The 17,909-nt window shown below is 47.1% G+C and overlaps 1 protein-coding gene across 1 annotated transcript in view; it reads left to right on the top strand.

Moving 5' to 3' along the window:
• The window catches only part of LOC135394443 (cytoplasmic dynein 2 heavy chain 1-like), a 156,271-nt gene that overhangs the window by 110,036 nt on the left and 28,326 nt on the right, over positions 1–17,909 (top strand). Inside the window, exons 40-44 of the mRNA XM_064625182.1 lie at positions 9,991–10,116; positions 14,224–14,334; positions 15,598–15,753; positions 15,830–15,908; positions 16,067–16,269. Of these exons, the coding sequence (XP_064481252.1) occupies positions 9,991–10,116; positions 14,224–14,334; positions 15,598–15,753; positions 15,830–15,908; positions 16,067–16,269 (675 nt within the window). The remainder of the gene's footprint in view (positions 1–9,990; positions 10,117–14,223; positions 14,335–15,597; positions 15,754–15,829; positions 15,909–16,066; positions 16,270–17,909) is intronic.

The raw sequence follows: 17,909 nt of genomic DNA, 5'->3' as shown, positions 1-17,909 counted from the left end.
GGCAGTAGCAAATTTCGCGTGACTTTTGTGGCAGTGGAGGCAGGAGCGGAGCTCACGCCGAACTGTTTGCCGCGGTCGTATGATCCCGAATTTGTTCCTTACTTGGGTGACCGTGTCCTGAACCTCGACGTGTAGAACCCACGCGTGTACATCGAGTATGACGAGGTCCATGTAACGATGTTTCGCTGGTAACAGAATCGGGTGTTTCACGTTGTCAGATCCCAAAAGCTGGAGTATGCGTCCCCGACATGCATCATGCCCGCGACTCACGAAGGGGCTCAATGCGCGTATTGAAGACGAGGCCTTGATGATGATGATGCAGTGACCTCGTTCCTGAATTCAGCAACGACTCCTTCTGAATGCGATGTATCCACAAATTCTCGGCACAGGTAATCTCGTGAAACGTGATTGGACCCGAAGTAGACAGCTTGGCTGGACTGCTGTTCTAGGAGAATCAGAAGCCTCATGCGGTAACGAGAAGAACCCTCGACAACGTGCTGTAGGCAAGAATGTCTATTCAACTTTCAGAGGCCGTTGCAACAGGAACTGGAACGACTGCCGGCTCACTGAGCGTACTACATTGAGGCTGTTCGAGTTCAGCACAGCTGGGGAGCTCGTCCGGTGGTTGAATGTTGAAAACTGCGTCTTGAAATTGGCTGAAGAGAGCAAGTCTAGAGCGGGCCACCACAGGGTGCTTTTCTTCAATGTGGTTGCACAAACGCCTCGAGTAAGCAATTCGGCTGGGTTGTCCCGACTTCTGCAGTGGGACCACTTTTGGGGAAGCGATGTCGACGTGATCTGTTTCTCTGGACACAACGAACTTTTGACGCTTGCTTCCGTTATCACGAATCCATTGCAGGGCGATGTCTGAGTCGTTCCAAAAGTATGCTAGGGCCGAGGTGACTGGTCGTACGGTGGACGCATAGCCGTACAGTCATGTTGCCAAAAGGCAAGCAAGGAGCGCAAGGCAGGGAAGTGACACGCATTTCAGAGGTGTGACACGAGCTCGTGCTATCGCTAGATGCACCTGTCGAGATTTATCCTCAGGATAGCTTCGCAGGTATATGGCAGCACCATAGGCCTTAGGACTGGCATCTGCTAAACAGTGAGCGATCCGAAGTGAGCTTTCGAGCGGGAGAGCACAGCGTGGCAGTTTCAGCTGAATGATCTCAGATAGGTCCTTCTTCCACTTCTCCCAAGTTGCGCGTTCTGAGTCATTAAGAAACGCATCCCATAGTAACTCCCTGCGCCAAAGGTTTTGAGAAAGAACCCTAGTCGCGATGACGAACGTCGCTAAATAACCCAGGGGATCGTACGCTAGAGTGAACGCTCTTACCACAGTGCGCTTTTGTGCGGATTGCGTTGCAGCGAACTGAAGTGCCCGAGATGTTCGCAACTGTAGCTGATCCGAGCTTCGATCCCAGTTCATTCCTAGCACCTTGACGATGGGGTCGCCTTAGGAGGCATCGTCGTAGGAAGTACCGTCCTCCAGAGTCTTCTCCCGAATGGCTGGTGAACTGAAGGTCCATTTCCGAATGTCCATGCCGGCATCCTCAAGTATGGCTGAAATGTCTCTGTACGCGTGAAGGGCGTCATCTTCGGATGTGCAGCCGACAACCAAGTCGTCAACGTAGGATCCCGTGTGTAGACGGCGCACCGTCGAAGGGTAGTCTGCGCGTACTGACTCAAGGGGGTGCTGCAAAGTTGCCGCAAGGACGAAGGAGCTAGAAGTAGCTCCAGAAGGGACTCTCGTCATGCGCCATTCAATAATCGGGCTCGCAGAGTCTGATGTGCACGACATATCTTGCACCCAAAGGAAACGGACAATGTCCGTTTAGGATTCAGATTTAGTGTCATTATGTTTAGTGAAACGTGGTTTCTAACGGACGAAGAGTGCTATAAATTGCAAGGCTATATGCGCTACTCCAGGTGCCGCAAAAAGAAACGAGGCGGTGGCCTTCAAATGCTAGTACATGATAGCTTTCCAGGAGTCGCGCTTGTTAATGAACTATGCATATCAACAAATGACTGTGAATTACTTTCAGTTATTAGTAGAAACCATCTTTTTGTCGCTGCTTACCGGCCACCCTCAGGAAACATGCTGATTTTTCTCAATGCGATGGAGCGCTTGCTGACCTACTGTTGCGACACCAAGGTCATTGCCATTGTCTGTGGAGATCTTAATATCGATATGTCCACCAAGTCTCCCAGTAGCTCAAGGCTAATTGACCTTCTATCCAGTTATGGATTTGCTGAAATTATTAATACCCCAACGCGGAAAACAAGGACCACATCGTCTTTGCTGGACCTCATCATCACAAATTCCAATGTATCTACAGTAATTTCTGGCAGCATAACAAGTGATATCAGTGACCATTACCCTGTCTTTTTGTCCATGAACTTGTCGTGGTCTTACACCAACTAGTGCAACTCGACTAGTGCAGTCATCGTGAAACAAATTATCCCTGTCGCAAGTCTCACGATGTTCGAAGAAACACTACATCGAACTTCCTCGGATGATATACTGGGGCAAAACGACCCTGATGTAGCATTTAAAATTATGTTGAGCAAATACAAAGAAGCGCATGACATATGTTTTCCTGTCAAAACCACGACCATCTCATAGAGATGGTCGAGGTCAAAACCTACGTCACGCATAAACTGCACGTAAACCCTGGATAATGTCACTCCATTTGCGCAAAATGCGGAAGCGCAACAAGTTGCTTGCGAAATTCTTTGAACATCGCACACAAGCCAATTGGCTCAAATACAAACAATTCAGGAACTCCCTTAACAGCGAGCTTCGAGCAAGCAAGATAGCGTACAAGAAACCAGTTAGAAGTGAGTAATAGAGCGGTGCTTTGGAGGAATTTAAACTCTCTCATGGAACGACGTGAACCTCAACATCATTGCACTTCCATCCCTGTTGACGGTCGGGAAATTTGTGGCACAGCGCTTGCCTCCGCATTTAACCATCACTTGGCTATGTCACTTGGCACCAGTGATTACAGTCTTTCATGATGAGTCCCCTGCTGATTCATTGTTTCTTGGTCCGACTGACGTGCTTGAATTACTTGCCACCATTAAGTCCTTGAACAATAGCAACGCCCTTGATGCATTTGATCTAAGCGCAAAGTGCATGAAACATGCCGCCCACATTATTGCTCCCCTTCTTACGCACATCATAAATCTTTGCGTACAATGTGGCAGATTTCCAGATAAAATGAAAATTGCAAAAGTGCTACCCATTTTCAAGAAAGGTGATCGGAACAAGCTCACTAACTATCGGCCGATCTCCGTTCTCCCACACTTCTCCAAGGTCACTGAGAAAATTATCTACAAAAGGCTAGTTCTTTACCTTGAACGCAACAACATTCTCTCACCTCTCGTCTTGCACAATTTTGAAGAAAAGAACGTCACTCTGGGGGTGTACGTTGATTTCTCCAATGCGTTTGACAAGATTAGCCCTAATACTCTTCTAGGCAAATTAAACCACTACGGGGTCCGCGGTTCTACCCTTCTATTCTTTCAATCCAACTTAGCTCATCGCTACCAGTTTGTCTCTATTAATACCGCTTTCGCTCGACAGCTACAAGGGCGCCTGGCGATCAAGGCGATCCACTCGGCCTGTGACTACTTTCCAGTAATAGTCTGACCCGACGAGAACCCCGATTTGGTCGGTGCAACCTGTGTCTGGGACATCCAAGCCACGTTGACGGAGAAGACTGAGGGCAGTCGAATACTGGGGTTGAATACACGGCACAGTTAATCGGTGCCAAGAGCTTCTAACTCTAGAAAGGAGCTTGCATCCGACATAGCTTCAAGGCAGAGTTCGACACGCTCGCAGTGATACCTCTTGGGCTTGCACATCGAGGCGAAGGGGAACACTGAGTGATCTTCTTCTCCCACAGTTTCGCAGCGTAATTCCTTGAGGAGTTGGCGCTGGATAGAAGTTCGCTGACTGCCAGTGTCTAGGAGCAAACGAATTGGTTTTCTGCCTGCTGGTCCCGTTGCCCATCGTAATACATAGTTTAGAGGCCTGTCGTGCCAGTCGTTTAGTGGACGTTGGACGCCACTGCCGACCGAGGGTCTGCGCAGGTGCTGCTCGAATTTGGTGCGCTCTCTAGGGTTGCAGCAGAGGACACCGCTTGCATTCGTAGCCGAGCTCATCTCTGAATGTCGCAGTTAACTAAAAGGTGGCGCCAACGACAATTGCCACGGGACAGCTGACCTGCACAGGCGTCCGAAGTGGCCTGGCTTTCCACACATACATATTCCTGCTCGAGAGATTCGGAGCCTTGTGTCTTCTGGTGACACTTCCGCCGTACACGCGTGCAGCGAGTGCTCCGTCGAAAGGCATAAAGGACAACCAGTCGAAAGTGGATGTGGGCTTCCTGCTGTGCAACGAGTACTGTTTGTGGCAGCTAATGCTGACAGTGTCGCAGGCCGGAGAGAGTCCTTAGAAGCCCAGGGGGCTTAATCGTTTCACAAGTTCAACTTAACGGCACGAGACAGCTGAACGAGTCGTAACGAAACGAGCAATTTTATCGACTTTACTTTTAGCGAGCTTTTATCGACTAACTTTAGCTTTGCGGGGTCACAATCTGTGCTCCTCGTGAAGCTACTTCATTGTGGTTATTTTGCACATTGCGAGCGCTCACGTGTTGTGATGTCACCGCCCTGAGCGAAGAGCAGGCTGGCAGCAAGGCTGCGTCTTCTCTGACCAATAGGACTGCTTCATTTCTTCCGATAGCTCGCATTCTCGTGCTCTCATACATGCTCATTGCGTTCCAGTAGCCGTGTTTACATGAATACGACACAAGCGTATCGAATCGAGTCGAAACCGGAGAGAAGTCGATACGCCACCGTTTACATGAATGCGCATCGAGCCCAGACCGGAGGTGGCGCCACGCCGTGTCATAGCAAAAAGTTAGAGGCGCACTTCCGCAAATACTGTCGTTTCCGCTGTCCCGCTACCTTCGCACCGAACGCTGAAACGTTGAAAACGTAGCATCTACGCCGCATTTTCAAGCGTACTTCAGAATGAAATCTGCTCTACGGCTGCAAGTCCTGATGCTTACTGTTAGTGTAGACTAACCTACATATACAAAACGGAGCGTGGCTGCGAACTCCCTGATATCATCATTTTGTGATCCCGACTAGGAGTAGCAGACGACGCAACTAGCCCGCAGCCGAACGCCGCTTACCATAATCCTCTCTTCTTGCCTTGATGCGCATCGTCTGTTTACATGCACAGTCTGAATGCGCATCGACCGTCTCGATCCACCTCTGTTTAGCGAATTGAAGACTATACGCTCTCCTAGCGAATTGACGCGTTTACATGGGTGGATTCGATTCGACAACTGGATACGATACGCTTGTGTCGTATTCATGTAAACGCGGCTAATGTTCGTTCCCAGGCTCGTTCGTCATCTTCTTTTTCTTCCCGTCTCAATATATAGCCGCGTTTACATGAATACGACACTAGCGTATCGTATCCAGTTGTCGAATCGAATCTACCCATGTAAACGCGTCAGTTCGCTAGGAGAGCGTATCGCATTCAATTCGCTAAACAGAGGTGGGTCGAGACGGTGGATGCGCATTCAGACTGTGCATGTAAACAGACGATGCGCATCAAGGCAAGAAGAGAGGATTATGGGAAGCGGCGTTCGGCTGCGGGCTAGTTGCGTCGTCTTCTACTCCTAGTCGGGATCACAAAATGGTGATATCAGGGAGTTCGCAGCCACGCTCCGTTTTGGATATGTAGGTTAGTCTACACTAACAGAAGCATCAGGACTTGCAGCCGTAGAGCAGATTTCATTCTGAAGTACGCTTGAAAATGCGGCGTAGATGCTACGTTTTCGACGTTTCAGCGTTCGGTGCGAAGGTAGCGGGACACCGGAAACGGCAGTATTTGCGGAAGTGCGCCTCTAACTTTCCGATATGAGACGGCGTGGCGCCACCTCCGGTCTGGGATCGATGCGCATTCATGTGAACGGTGGCGTATCGTCTTCTCTCCGGTTTCGACTCGATTCGATACGCTTGTGTCGTATTCATGTAAACACGGCTTATGGCTCGCTAGTCGTGTGAAAATAATTAACAAACATGTACATCACTGTAAGGATAATCGTCGAGCAACACGCAAAAAATTGTAAATCATTTTCCTACCCTGACGATCCTGTCGGGTGAGAATGGTCCTAAGTATGATACGAAAACCAGTGTGCGCTGAGCTCTATAGGGCACGTGGGAGTCCCAGACCAGAAAGGGAAGACGTAGTGGTACCAGAAGTATCAAAAGAACAGGAGGAAGCTGCTCGTTCTCCTCAACGTGTACACTTATTTCATTAACTTTATGTAACGTTTTCCGTGAAGCATGGAAGTACAACGCGCAGCCTTGCAGTCAGGCTTCATGAAGAGTGCGAACAGCATTTCTTCCCGGATGGAACAACTTTACAAAATCTATCTGGTCCAGTTGAAAGGCATCCTGACGCCTAAAATAAAATAACTTCGCAGTGCAACAGTTTTCTAGTGAGCTTAAACAGAACGTCAGTGAACTGTTTAAATTCCATGTTAGCACCGCGAAGCAAGAGAATGTTGTGAAACTATTCAAGACAATCGACTTCAGAAAATCCACAGAATCCTTTGCTCTTCCTTTCATTGCTACATCAACACTATGTCCTCAATGTACTATTAAAGAGAACAATTCGAACACCACTATATGCATCCATTTCGCCTTCCTTGTTCATCACAACACCCGTAGCTATCAAGACGGAGTGAAGTACACGGTCACAAGTCCTCACAAACGGTTGCGGAGAGAGTTTCTTGGCGGACGGAAGAACTTCACAAAATCTGTCTCGTCCAGTTGAAAGACATCCTGACACCATCACATCCATGGGGCACGGTTAGCTGCTGGTATGATCGCCTGAGCGAAGAATCACTCCGCCATCTTTCTTGGGCAGCTTCAACGTCAGCAAGTCGTTACGAATAACGAAACGAAGAAACTTATCGAGGCCCTGCTGTGGCACAATCTCTGCTCCTCGTTTAGCCTCTTCGTTGAGGCTGTCGTGCTCGTAACGAGCCGTTACGTGTTGTGATGCCACCGCCCTGAACGAACTGCAGCTGCCAACGAGGCTGCGATCTTGTCGACCAATGAGATTGTTTAATTTTGTTTGGATAGCTCGCATGGTTTGTCTATGGTTTGTCTTTGTCACTTCTTCGTCTTCTTTCCCGTCTTCATCTGCATCTTCTCGAGAATATCTCACAGCCCTCATGTAACCACTGGTGCAAATACGATGAATAGGGGAGCATGTCATTTTGTACACAGTCGTGGAGCAATACATGTTCGTTTCCGCAAAAATTCCGTTTCTGCAAATCTCCAAATGAAGATGTCTCACATTCTAACGAGTGGGTAGACCCACTCGTTAGGCAAACGATCTAATTTGATCGTAACTGGACCGAGAGATTACACCCCTGTCACTTTAACGAAAAGAGCGCGTCATACACCACGTGCTCGAGCTCCCGAGTGCCTCGCGCCTCGTTAGATCATGAGCCATGTAGGCGATGAAGCCTGTGAGCACGTGAACACATTCGTTAGGCAGACGACACCGTTGGTCGTTACGCGAGCAAGAGATTACGCCTTTGTCCCGTTAACGAAAAAAAGCGCGTCACGCGCTACGTGTCACGTGTTCGTGTTAACGAGAGCTCCGCCCCTCGTTGGCTCGCGAACTATGGAAGTGATTAAGCCCCCTGATCCGATGAGGTGGGGTTGATGAGGGCGTATCGGAACAGCTCATTAGCACTTCTTCTCGTGCCTCCACTTGCAGTTGCAGGAATGATAGCATGCTTTTAGGTCCTCAGCTGCTGACTTCTTAGGCCCCTCTTCTCCGTTGCTGGAAGTGTACCGAGGTCTTCAGGCAGCACCGCGTTACTACACGGTGTAAAATGACCGCATACTGCGCCTCAGCGATTCCCAGTTTGTCCAGAGCCGCTACCCGCAGCGCGATTTCGTCGTAGAGCCGTCGGAGCTCCGAAGCATCTTGGGAGCTCGAAATGGGGCAGGGACCAGCAGCTGGTCAAATGTGTTCTGCAGTAAGCAATCCCGGCCTGCCGTACCTGTATCGAAGCAGGGAAACGGCGGACTCATAGTTATCGCCGCCGGTCCGAACGCCTTCGATGGAACGGTTTGCATCACCGGTGACGTAGGTGGTCAAGTACTTCTCCACAGGAGCCAAGGCCTGGTTTGGGTGAATGATCGCATCGCAAAGTGTTCCCAAAAATGTTGCCATTCCTGATAGCTTTCCAGAAAACTTCAAGATCTGGAGTTTGGGTCTTTGCCCTATGTAATGCTGTTGGCCGGATGGCGGGCTACTCTGGGGCAATCTCAGAAGTCTACGTGCTCGCACAATCGTCTCCTCGTGTCCCTGTTCGTACTGCATCTACTCCGATCTAGGCCGTACTCACGTTTCGTCTCCAGGTACTCCACTGTAGTTTCTATGACTTCAACGCGAGGATCTCCCTGGCCAATCAGCTCGTTGAGATGTGCCATGGTGAGGTTGAGGTAGGAATGAACCCAGGTCGTGTACGCTTCTGTACGTGTCGAAGGTATAGAGACGGTTTCCAGGTGATCCTTCCCCTGCGAGAGCCTCCCGGGTTTCGGCACCAAAAAGTGTTGAAGAACGAACGCACAGGGGTCAGCGATTTATTGTCCCAAAAAACCTGTTCGAGCTTGTGGTGGGAGGGGGGTATATGTTTAATAGAAAGAAAATAGGAAATACTCGAGCATGTCCTCGAGCACAAGCCCATCCAAAACGCCTCGTTGTCTTTAATCCGTAACAGACGTAACTGGATCATAGGTACATCTTGGTCAACCACATGATCTAGTCAACATGAATGAGACATGATCTAGTCTCATTGAATTCTGATACCTGAGGTAAGTAGTGAGGTAAGTACCTTGTCGGGTACCTTACCTCACTGCTCCTTTGGTGGTGGTGGTGGTGGTAGTGACGTTTATTAAGCAAAAGAAATGTGGTCTGCCTGCTCAGAATAATGGCGGCAAGTTACATTTCCAAGTGAGGGGAGTAAGGGAGGAAAAGAAGACGAAACAAAAATTATTTCCCGGAGACAGTACCGCAAGCGATACTGCCCCGACGACCTTGTTATGGGCCGGAAAGCGAATAAGCGAAATAGTTAAGAAAGAAAGAAAGGAAGAGGAATAAGGGGATTAGGGGGTCCTTTAATGCGCAATAAACACGCAATGGAGTAGTGTACCACAGCGTAAGCGGTGTGCCACCCCGTACCATTGTAATCATATATTCCTTGTTGTTACGTGTAGATTCGTACACGTTAACGTGAAACAGAAAAAAAACGTAGGAGATAAGTATAGGGAGGACACGAGTGTTACAAGGGAACAAAAATCGAGCGCAAAACAAGACAATGACATCTTGATGTACTGTTCTCTTCGTGCATATCTTTGAATAGCCGATTTTAAAAAGATGCGCACGCCACCAAGCGCGCGACGCTAACCATCATGGGAATTTTGAGGGACACTGCTCTGTCGTCTGCTTCGGTTATGGTTTGCCCAGGCTGACGCTGCTGCTGCGCACACAGGGAATGTTGTTGTTCTTCTTCTACCTCCGTCTCAGGCAGCCTCGTAATGCTTGAAGGCGCTGTAAGTTCCCATGAGCCCTGGCGTGCAACAGCTTGCTTGCGTTAAAGGGAGCCAGCCAAGAGAAGGGCTGGTCTTCCACCATGATGCCGTGTCTTCGAATGAGCGGCCAATAAAAAGGTCGTCGGGGCAGTATCCCTCGCGGTGCTGTTCCCGGGAAAATTTTTTCCTAAAAATCTGGTACAGCTAAAAAAATACATTACGTATACCAGAAAATACGCATGCTCTACAAGTCTGTCCCTCTATTAGCGTTAGCTCTTCTTACCTGGCAGTGAACGAATGTAGATTACATATCACGATGAAAAAAAGTAGCGTTTGTATCGACAGATTTCAATGGGTCAAGGACAAATGGACGCAGCGCTGGAACTTTTGAAGACGGGAGCTCGAGAAGGGTCATGGGTGTGCTTTACAAACCTTCACCTTGTGTCTTCCTGGCTGCCTCTTCTTGTGAAGGTGGGTATACAAAATATGCAGTTGGTTAACTTAACAATTACGTGTAGGGTTTTCAGAGTTTAGAAGCATTACGGTTGTGGAAGTGCAATTGTGTGATGGCGCTTGGAAGCAACACGAAGTCAATTAGACAATAACTGAATTACAGCTGAAAAATTTGATCACAATTTATTTACGGGAGCGTCACGACTGGTTGGTGACTTCACAAAACACGACTTGCCTCTACCGTTTGACGGGTCGCGTGGGCCTCACAAATGGTAATTGTACCGTGCTTGAGACACAGGGTTTTTCGGCCCTATGACAATGGCCTACACTGCCTGGTCAACATAGTCGTACTTGCACGCATTGAGAAATGTGTGGTACATGCACACCTTATAGTATCCTATATCATGTATATCATGGCTTGGCAGCAACATGTCTGGCAGAAATAAGAGGTGAAAAACCAGAATTGCGGAATGGGGTCCCCCATTCCGTTACAATTCCATTCCGAGGAATGGAGATTTGCGATAATTCCATTCCTTTCAATTCCTCGGAATGAAAAGGTATGGCCACTTCCCACTTCTGGAATGGCTTGGTAACCCATTTCCATTCCGTTAATTCCCTCAATAAAAGAAAAGGACCGGTAACCATACTGGCAAGTCCAGCAGTGCTAGAGGAGATTGATATTACAAAGAACGAAAAAAGTACAAAGACAAGGTTATTTCACTCTTGACCGTGCGCAGGTGCGGTGCAAAGGGTGCGAGGGCAGAAACCAGCACGTTGAAACCAAAACTGCCAACGGGGCACCCAGACCATCCCATTCCTAGGACAGTTTCCGCCATTCCATTCCAATTCCATTCCGGGCTCTGCTAAATCTGGAATGATTCCGGAATCATTCCAACTCCGGAGTGGCAACTCCGCGACCGTGAACTATTTCAATAACGTGACGAGAGCCCGGAGTTTAGTATCGTTTACATGAATGCCACACAGGCGTATCGAATCCAGTCGAAACCGGAAAAAGATGATGCACCATCGTTTACATGGATGCGCGCATGGAGTTCAGGCCGCAGGGTCTTATTGGAAAGTTAGACGCGCACTTTCGCAAATACTGCCGTTTGCGGTGTTCCGTCATCTTGGCACCGAACGTTAAAACGTCGAAAACGTAGTGTCTACCCCTTTTTCACGCATTCTTCACAATGGACTCTGCTGCGCGGCTGAGAGTGATGAGAAGTACTTGAACTACCAAGTACTCAAGTAGTACTGTAATTACATTTCTGAGTACTTTGTACTTGTACTGAGAGACTGTACTGTTGTGAGAGTACTTGTACTTTACTTTAAGTACATTTCAAATCGTGTAATTTGTACTGTACTTACATTACTTTTCCCCCCATTAATTTCCCATCAAATACTCAAGCACCCAAACTTAAATTCCAGACAAAAATCTCAAAAAGTATCAAAAATAAAAAAAGCGCTAAAATGACAACAAGAAAATGAAAACACACAGATAGCGCTGTGTGTTTTCGTCGTCTTGCCATCATTTTAGCGCTCTTAATAAAACAGTCCCACTAATAGATGTATATTCCCCCCTCCCCCAGTCTGACGTTTCACCAAAAAGATTTTTGTGCTTTTAACTAGCATATTTGTTGAAGAAAACCCACTGTGGAGAGGCTCGAAATGTTGAAAAGTAGCAAGGTTTCTATGTTTATGTTAAACGAATTCAATGCAAAGACACGCACACATTATGGCGCTGCAACCGACAGCACTGTTACTTGGTCAATTGCTATTTCAGTTCTCCCAATGCAAATAGCAGTGGAAATCACCAACTAATTCTATTGCTACTTCTATATATCTCCCAACCAGACCAATTTGTGTCCAAATGTCCACATTCAATTTCTCGAAATGCTTTCTTTATCCTGTTTCCTTCCTTGGCAGTAAATAATCATTCTATATAACAATGTGTAAATTACATGATGAAGTAAAGTAACAGTCTGAAAGACGCACGTAGGTTCACTTTTCGTTTTTACATTGTACGTCTCTTTTATTGGTCAAATGGTTTACATTGCACAGTCATATAGAAATGAAGGTGTCCCTTATCTGTACCTTATGCTGTACCTACTTATGTTATCTGGGTCCCTTCTGTAAATGTGCTTTCGGAAATAGAGAAAGAAAGGCTTACGTTATGCTTCATCGTTTATTTGCTTCATATTATTTTTAAACATGTTGCATTTCAAAAAGAAGCAAGGGAAGCCCAATGATGTATTATCTCTGTTGGCTTCTGCGCTTCCCCCCCCCCCCCGAAATTTCCTAGCCTGTTATTCATGAAGATTAGTTATACCACACTTTGCGGGTGATCTTGAATCAGACAGGGTATAATACTATTTTGCATAATCACAGCACAGCTGACTGATTACCTCTGTACATGTAACTGCAAATTATGCCATCTGATACAGTCCATATTCACGGGTTAGCACTTAACCTGTAGGACTTTATGGCTTCATTGCATTTACCAACAATGCTGGCTAAAGTTTTGTTAAAAAAGCAAGACACAGCTACTAAACTGTGAAATGCAAAGTGATACAAATTAAATTGACAGTATACTTGATGAGTACTTTGTACTTCACTCAAAGTACATTTGGAATTGGGTACTTTGTACCGTACTTGAAGTACTAATGATGCCAGGTACTTCATACTTTACTTTAAGAACAATTTTGAGGTACTTTGTCCACCACTGCAAGCCCTGCAGCATCTGTCATTGTAGACTAACCTACACATCCAAAACTGAGTGTGGCTTGGAATTCCTTAGTACCGTCATCTTGCCAACTCGACTAGAAATCGCAGAGAGTAGCGAGAGGGGTTCTACGCGAACTATACATGGGGAGAGGAATTTACGCTCGTTTTCTCTCCCCCAAATGCACTACCATAGGTACCATTTCGGGGGCAATGAGGTTGAATCCGCGAAACCCCCATTTTTTATACGCCACTGGTAGCAGACGACGCAACTGACCCGCAGCCGAACGCCCCTTCACATAATCCTCTCCTCTTTCCTCGATGCACATCTTCTGTTCACATGCACAATCTGAATGCGCATCCACAGCCTCGAAAAACATAATAATAATAGCGTCGTTATGTTACACGTAAGGTTTGTCTGCCTGTGGTATGGGTGATGTTGCACGTGTCGCAGGGTAGGACTGGGGATAATTTCGACCATGCACCTGGGGTTCTTGTGACGTGCGCCGGAAATCTCCGACACACGGGACTGGAAGCAATGTTTACCTCCCCCACATTGCAACCGTCCTCGGCCGGGTTTGAACCTGCGATTTCGAGCTCAGCAAGCCAACACGTTACCGACTCAGCTACCAGCTATCAGCTGACCAGTTTACATGAGCGGATTCTATTCAACAAGTGGATACGATACCTTTGTGTCGTATTCATGTAAAGTTGGGAATGATGAACGTGAAATGAATGTTGAACGGGTGTGGGTGATGCCACTTCTTTTAGAAGTGAGTCAGATGCAGGGGTCGGGACGCAACGAACGTGTATCTCTTGTTGCGGTTGTTAATGTCTGTAGTGATTATGCAGGTTGCATGCTAGCTGATATTGCGCGCAAGCGATGACGACGCCCTGAGCTGGTACCTGTCCGGGAATAATGTACACCCGCAGTGACAAAAACCTTCGATCTACAGTAGTTGTCGTTGGTACAGTAGCTAAGTCAATTGGTGACATCCCCATTTTTTTCTTTCTTTCAATCAATCAATCAATCAATTGGTGACATACTTGCGCGTTCAGGCACAGTTCTTGTACCATCTCACTTGTTTTCTGCGATTCGTATACGTAACATTTGGTATCCAACATACAGGTTTTTTTAGTACAAAATATACACCTCTGTATCAGCAGCGCATCGTTTGTCTTTCCGATGAAGAGAACGTTCGTTCTTCATCTCTGTTCTCCTGTCTCATTCAATTGTACAAGAAGCGTTAAGGAATCGTGTTTCCAGTCTTGAAAGGAAAAGGCGTGAACTCGAATTGCAACGAATGTATATGTCTACTACGAGTTAAAATGCAGTGGAGCAAAAAGTATCATAGAATACAGCCGTCATTACATCGCTTCTTAGTTCTTACTTTCAATTTTCAGGAGCTCTGTACATTGAAGCCACACCAAGACTTCCGTCTGTGGCTTACCACAGAAGGGCACCCAAACTTCTCCAATGTCTTAATACAGATGTGCCTCAAGGTGACGTACGAGGTGAGTAATCTGGTAAAGTAAAGAAAAAGTAACAAACATAATGATTCCTTGCGTGAGGTTTCATAATACTCCAGCACTTGTACTTATGCAGCTTGTTTTAGTGAAACATGTTTCTCGGTGGTGGTGGTGGTGGTGGTGGTAGTGATGATCTTGGAGACTTGCTTGCAATTGTTAGCCTCACAGCTGTGGACATTGTCAAGAGAAGACATGAGGTGACCATGATAAAAGTTGCGGGTGTGAAGTGAGCCGGGTTGACGGTTCTGCAGCACTCGAAGTCGAAAACCAAGTTGGGCCTAAGTCATAGAGGCTTCCAAGACAGCTCTGTTACGCGAAGAAATGAGTTCAAAGCTATGGGCCCTCATATGCGTCCCGCGGAGCGGGAACCGCTAGAGTGTATAATGACCTTTAGGGCATAATTCTTGCGGTCTGCAAGAGATATCTGGTGCGCCCCTTCGTGCGCGCCGCAGTTCTTTGTGATGTCCTCGGTGGTCTCAAGCTTATAGCAGTGCCTGCAATTCGCTTCATCCACGGTGGTAATTTGGAGCAGCATCGCGTTATTAAGCGCTGACCCTGTTCCAAGACTATGGAGCGTTGTTTGGGTCTTCCGTAGCAGGTGTGTCATTAGTGGATCCGACCGACGATTTACCTCAATATCGCGGTTTCGAGAGTGCTCCCCTTGAAATTTGATCTCTTCGAAGGGTACTTTCCTTTAATATTTTATTTTTACTCAGTATGATTGGAAGTTTGAAGCACTTCTATGAAGATCAACAACAAGAACAGAGTAACAGGGTGCAAGCTATAGCCGGTAGACATGGACGGAACAACGACGTTACTTTAGTGATGATGATTGGGAGTTGCATCGCCAGGGACAGTACCTCATTGCCGACGGTAATGTCGTGAAATATGGTGATGAGTCACCTCACAGTGAGGACCAATGTCTTACCGTGTCCGAAAAGTTTAGTAGTGCTTTTAGGGCACACCGTTGTTGTGCTGGATTTGACCATGGACCAAGCAATTTTTACATGGTGAGATGTTCGACATTCTGTGAAGATGCTCACGGTAATGGTTTCGAAAATATGATAAGCCAACCGCGCTATTCCTTAGAAATGGGTGAAACAGCTCTATTTATGGAAGAAATTTCTTAGAGTACTCCCTACTAAAAGTCGCTGATGAGTAACCAAACACAAATGCCCAAGATCGTAAGCAATTTGTCGGTTCAGTGGCGTGCTATGCGAGTGATGTATCGTTTGTGCATGTGCCCAGGCACCTCCTGGGATAAAGCGGAACTTGCAGAGAACCTACGACGGTTGGACTCCGGATTTTGTGTCTGCTGGTGGAAACCTTCTTTGTTCACAGTCCTTCTTCGCACTGGCCTGGTTCCACGCCGTAGTTCAAGAACGGCGAACTTTCATTCCACAGGTTATGCATATAGCCTTTAATCACATGTTGCACAATCATGGTTACGACAGGCACTCACGGCAGAATGACATTTCAGGGATGGACGAAATTCTACGAGTTCGGCATGGCTGACTTGAAAGCTGGTGCGGACATAATTAGCCGGCACTGTCTTAAAGGTACGCTATGATTCACTGTAACAAATGATTCTGTTATTTAAGCGTGCGCAATGCAAGCACTTCGTATAACTTTAAACACAGCTTGCTCACGCACAGTTATGCAGCTCTGACAATTAGGTCTCTCTAGTGCCCTCTAATTGTGGTGACCATCATTGCAGAACGACAAACAGTGGAATGGAGATTTCTACGCGGGCTCTTCGAAACTGCTGTATATGGAGGACGCGTGGACAATGCTTTTGACATGGAAGTGCTCGCTTCATACCTGCGGCAGTACTTTGACTCTAGTGTTATCTCGGGAACTCCGGGTAGCAGATGTCGTGTGGCTCCTAGCGTTTCAGTGCCCTCAGAGGCAGACCACCGGGTAAGACGTACTCTTCATAGTGCGATGTTTTTCTTCGCACTATTTGTTTGGATTATATGAACAGCTCGGAGAGATTCGCCAGCGGGAGACAGTAAATAGCGGGAATAGCGGAAAGGGGGCTGTTCTGTTTGTCTTCTTCATTTCATTGCATCGGCTACTACATAGTTGTTCACCGACGCAGTCGCCTGGAAACACCCTGGCGTGATACAGTTCCTATACATGCAATTTCACATCTAGAATTTGTGCTGGTTGTGCCAGCAGCGCTCCGGGAAGCCCTCCTTCCCTTTTCAAGTCATCACACGAAGGCTGCAAAAAACAGCATCGTAAAATCCGCGTTACTCTCCTCCCTCCGCAAGTCATCGGCATTTCCTCTCGTCAAGTGTCACCAAATCGAGCGTCTTTCTGCCGCCGGCTTCCTGGATGACCTCATCGAGAGAACTGCCCGTCGCCTGCTTCTACAGCACCAACCTCTACAGCCACCACAACAACAACAGCGTAAAAGAGTGACCATATACCATACGCACATGGTGTGTCGCACCACATCAGAAAAGCGGCGTCACAGTTCTGTGACGTCATCTCCTCGTGCCCGTTCAAGTTATCTCAAATGATACCAGCAGTGAACAATTCTGAGAGCAAGTCGCCAATCTTCCCGACCAAGCACAGAAATCCTTACGTATGGTGCTCCCGCAAAATAATATATGATATATTTATTTTCACACTTCGAGGTGTGGCATGGAAATTTGGGCAAAAAGCCGGAGGCTTAACAGGGTCCTGTAACATTTTGTACTACTGTAATAGTGAGTTTTAGTAAACCACTTTGAAACGTCCTGGTACGGCACTCGGTACGATAATCTCAAACGATACCACGATTCGCGAGACTGACGTTGTTGACGTTTTAGTACACCGTGGAAGGAGACGGTACAGTTAATAACGTCGTAGCGCTCCTGCATGGCAAATTCCGAACCCTGAACCGTGACGCCTTTCGATGTGACGCTGTTGAGGAGTTCTGTTATTGCAATCCATTTCGTTAGATCCACGAAAGGGTTACTCGCAGTCAGTCTCTAAAGTCTTCTAAAAAGTAACTGACTTACAGTTTATCTGCCAAAAATAGTAACTAAGTTACAGTTATAGTTACTTTCTTGGTCAAGTAACTAGTTACAGCTACTGAAAGGAAGTAACTTAGTTACATTACAGTTACTTTTAAAAACATGGCAAGGTGATACAACTGTTAAAAGCACACATTTATTTACATTTACTTAAGTGCGATGAAAGTTTTTATTGCACTTAAGCACAAGCTATTCTTCAAAGTTCTCGTCTGTCAGCTTTCCATTTTGACACCAGACGTGTCCCTCCCTACGCTGAAGAGGCGTTCCACAGGCGCACTAGACGGGATGTCCGTGTTGAATTTTACGAACATGTCTTTGGTAAGGGGGAAGTCGTTGAGGGTCTGGAGTCCACCGCGGCGACTTTTCCCTCCACCGATCAAGCTCACTCCCTGCACGGGTGCTTTGCAAAATAAAGATGTCGTCGTGTGAACCTTCGTCATCCTGGTCTTCTGAAAGCGGTGATCCACGAAAACCTGCCAAGAAAACTTAAAACGTGGATGGACTGCGGCAGCGATGGCAAGTCTGGATTCTGCC

Source organism: Ornithodoros turicata, chromosome 5 (genome assembly GCF_037126465.1).
Source record: "Ornithodoros turicata isolate Travis chromosome 5, ASM3712646v1, whole genome shotgun sequence".
Taxonomy (NCBI): Eukaryota; Metazoa; Arthropoda; class Arachnida; order Ixodida; family Argasidae; genus Ornithodoros; species Ornithodoros turicata.
The sequence above is the reverse complement of the archived record's forward strand: the minus strand, read 5'-3'. Positions and strand labels throughout refer to the sequence as shown.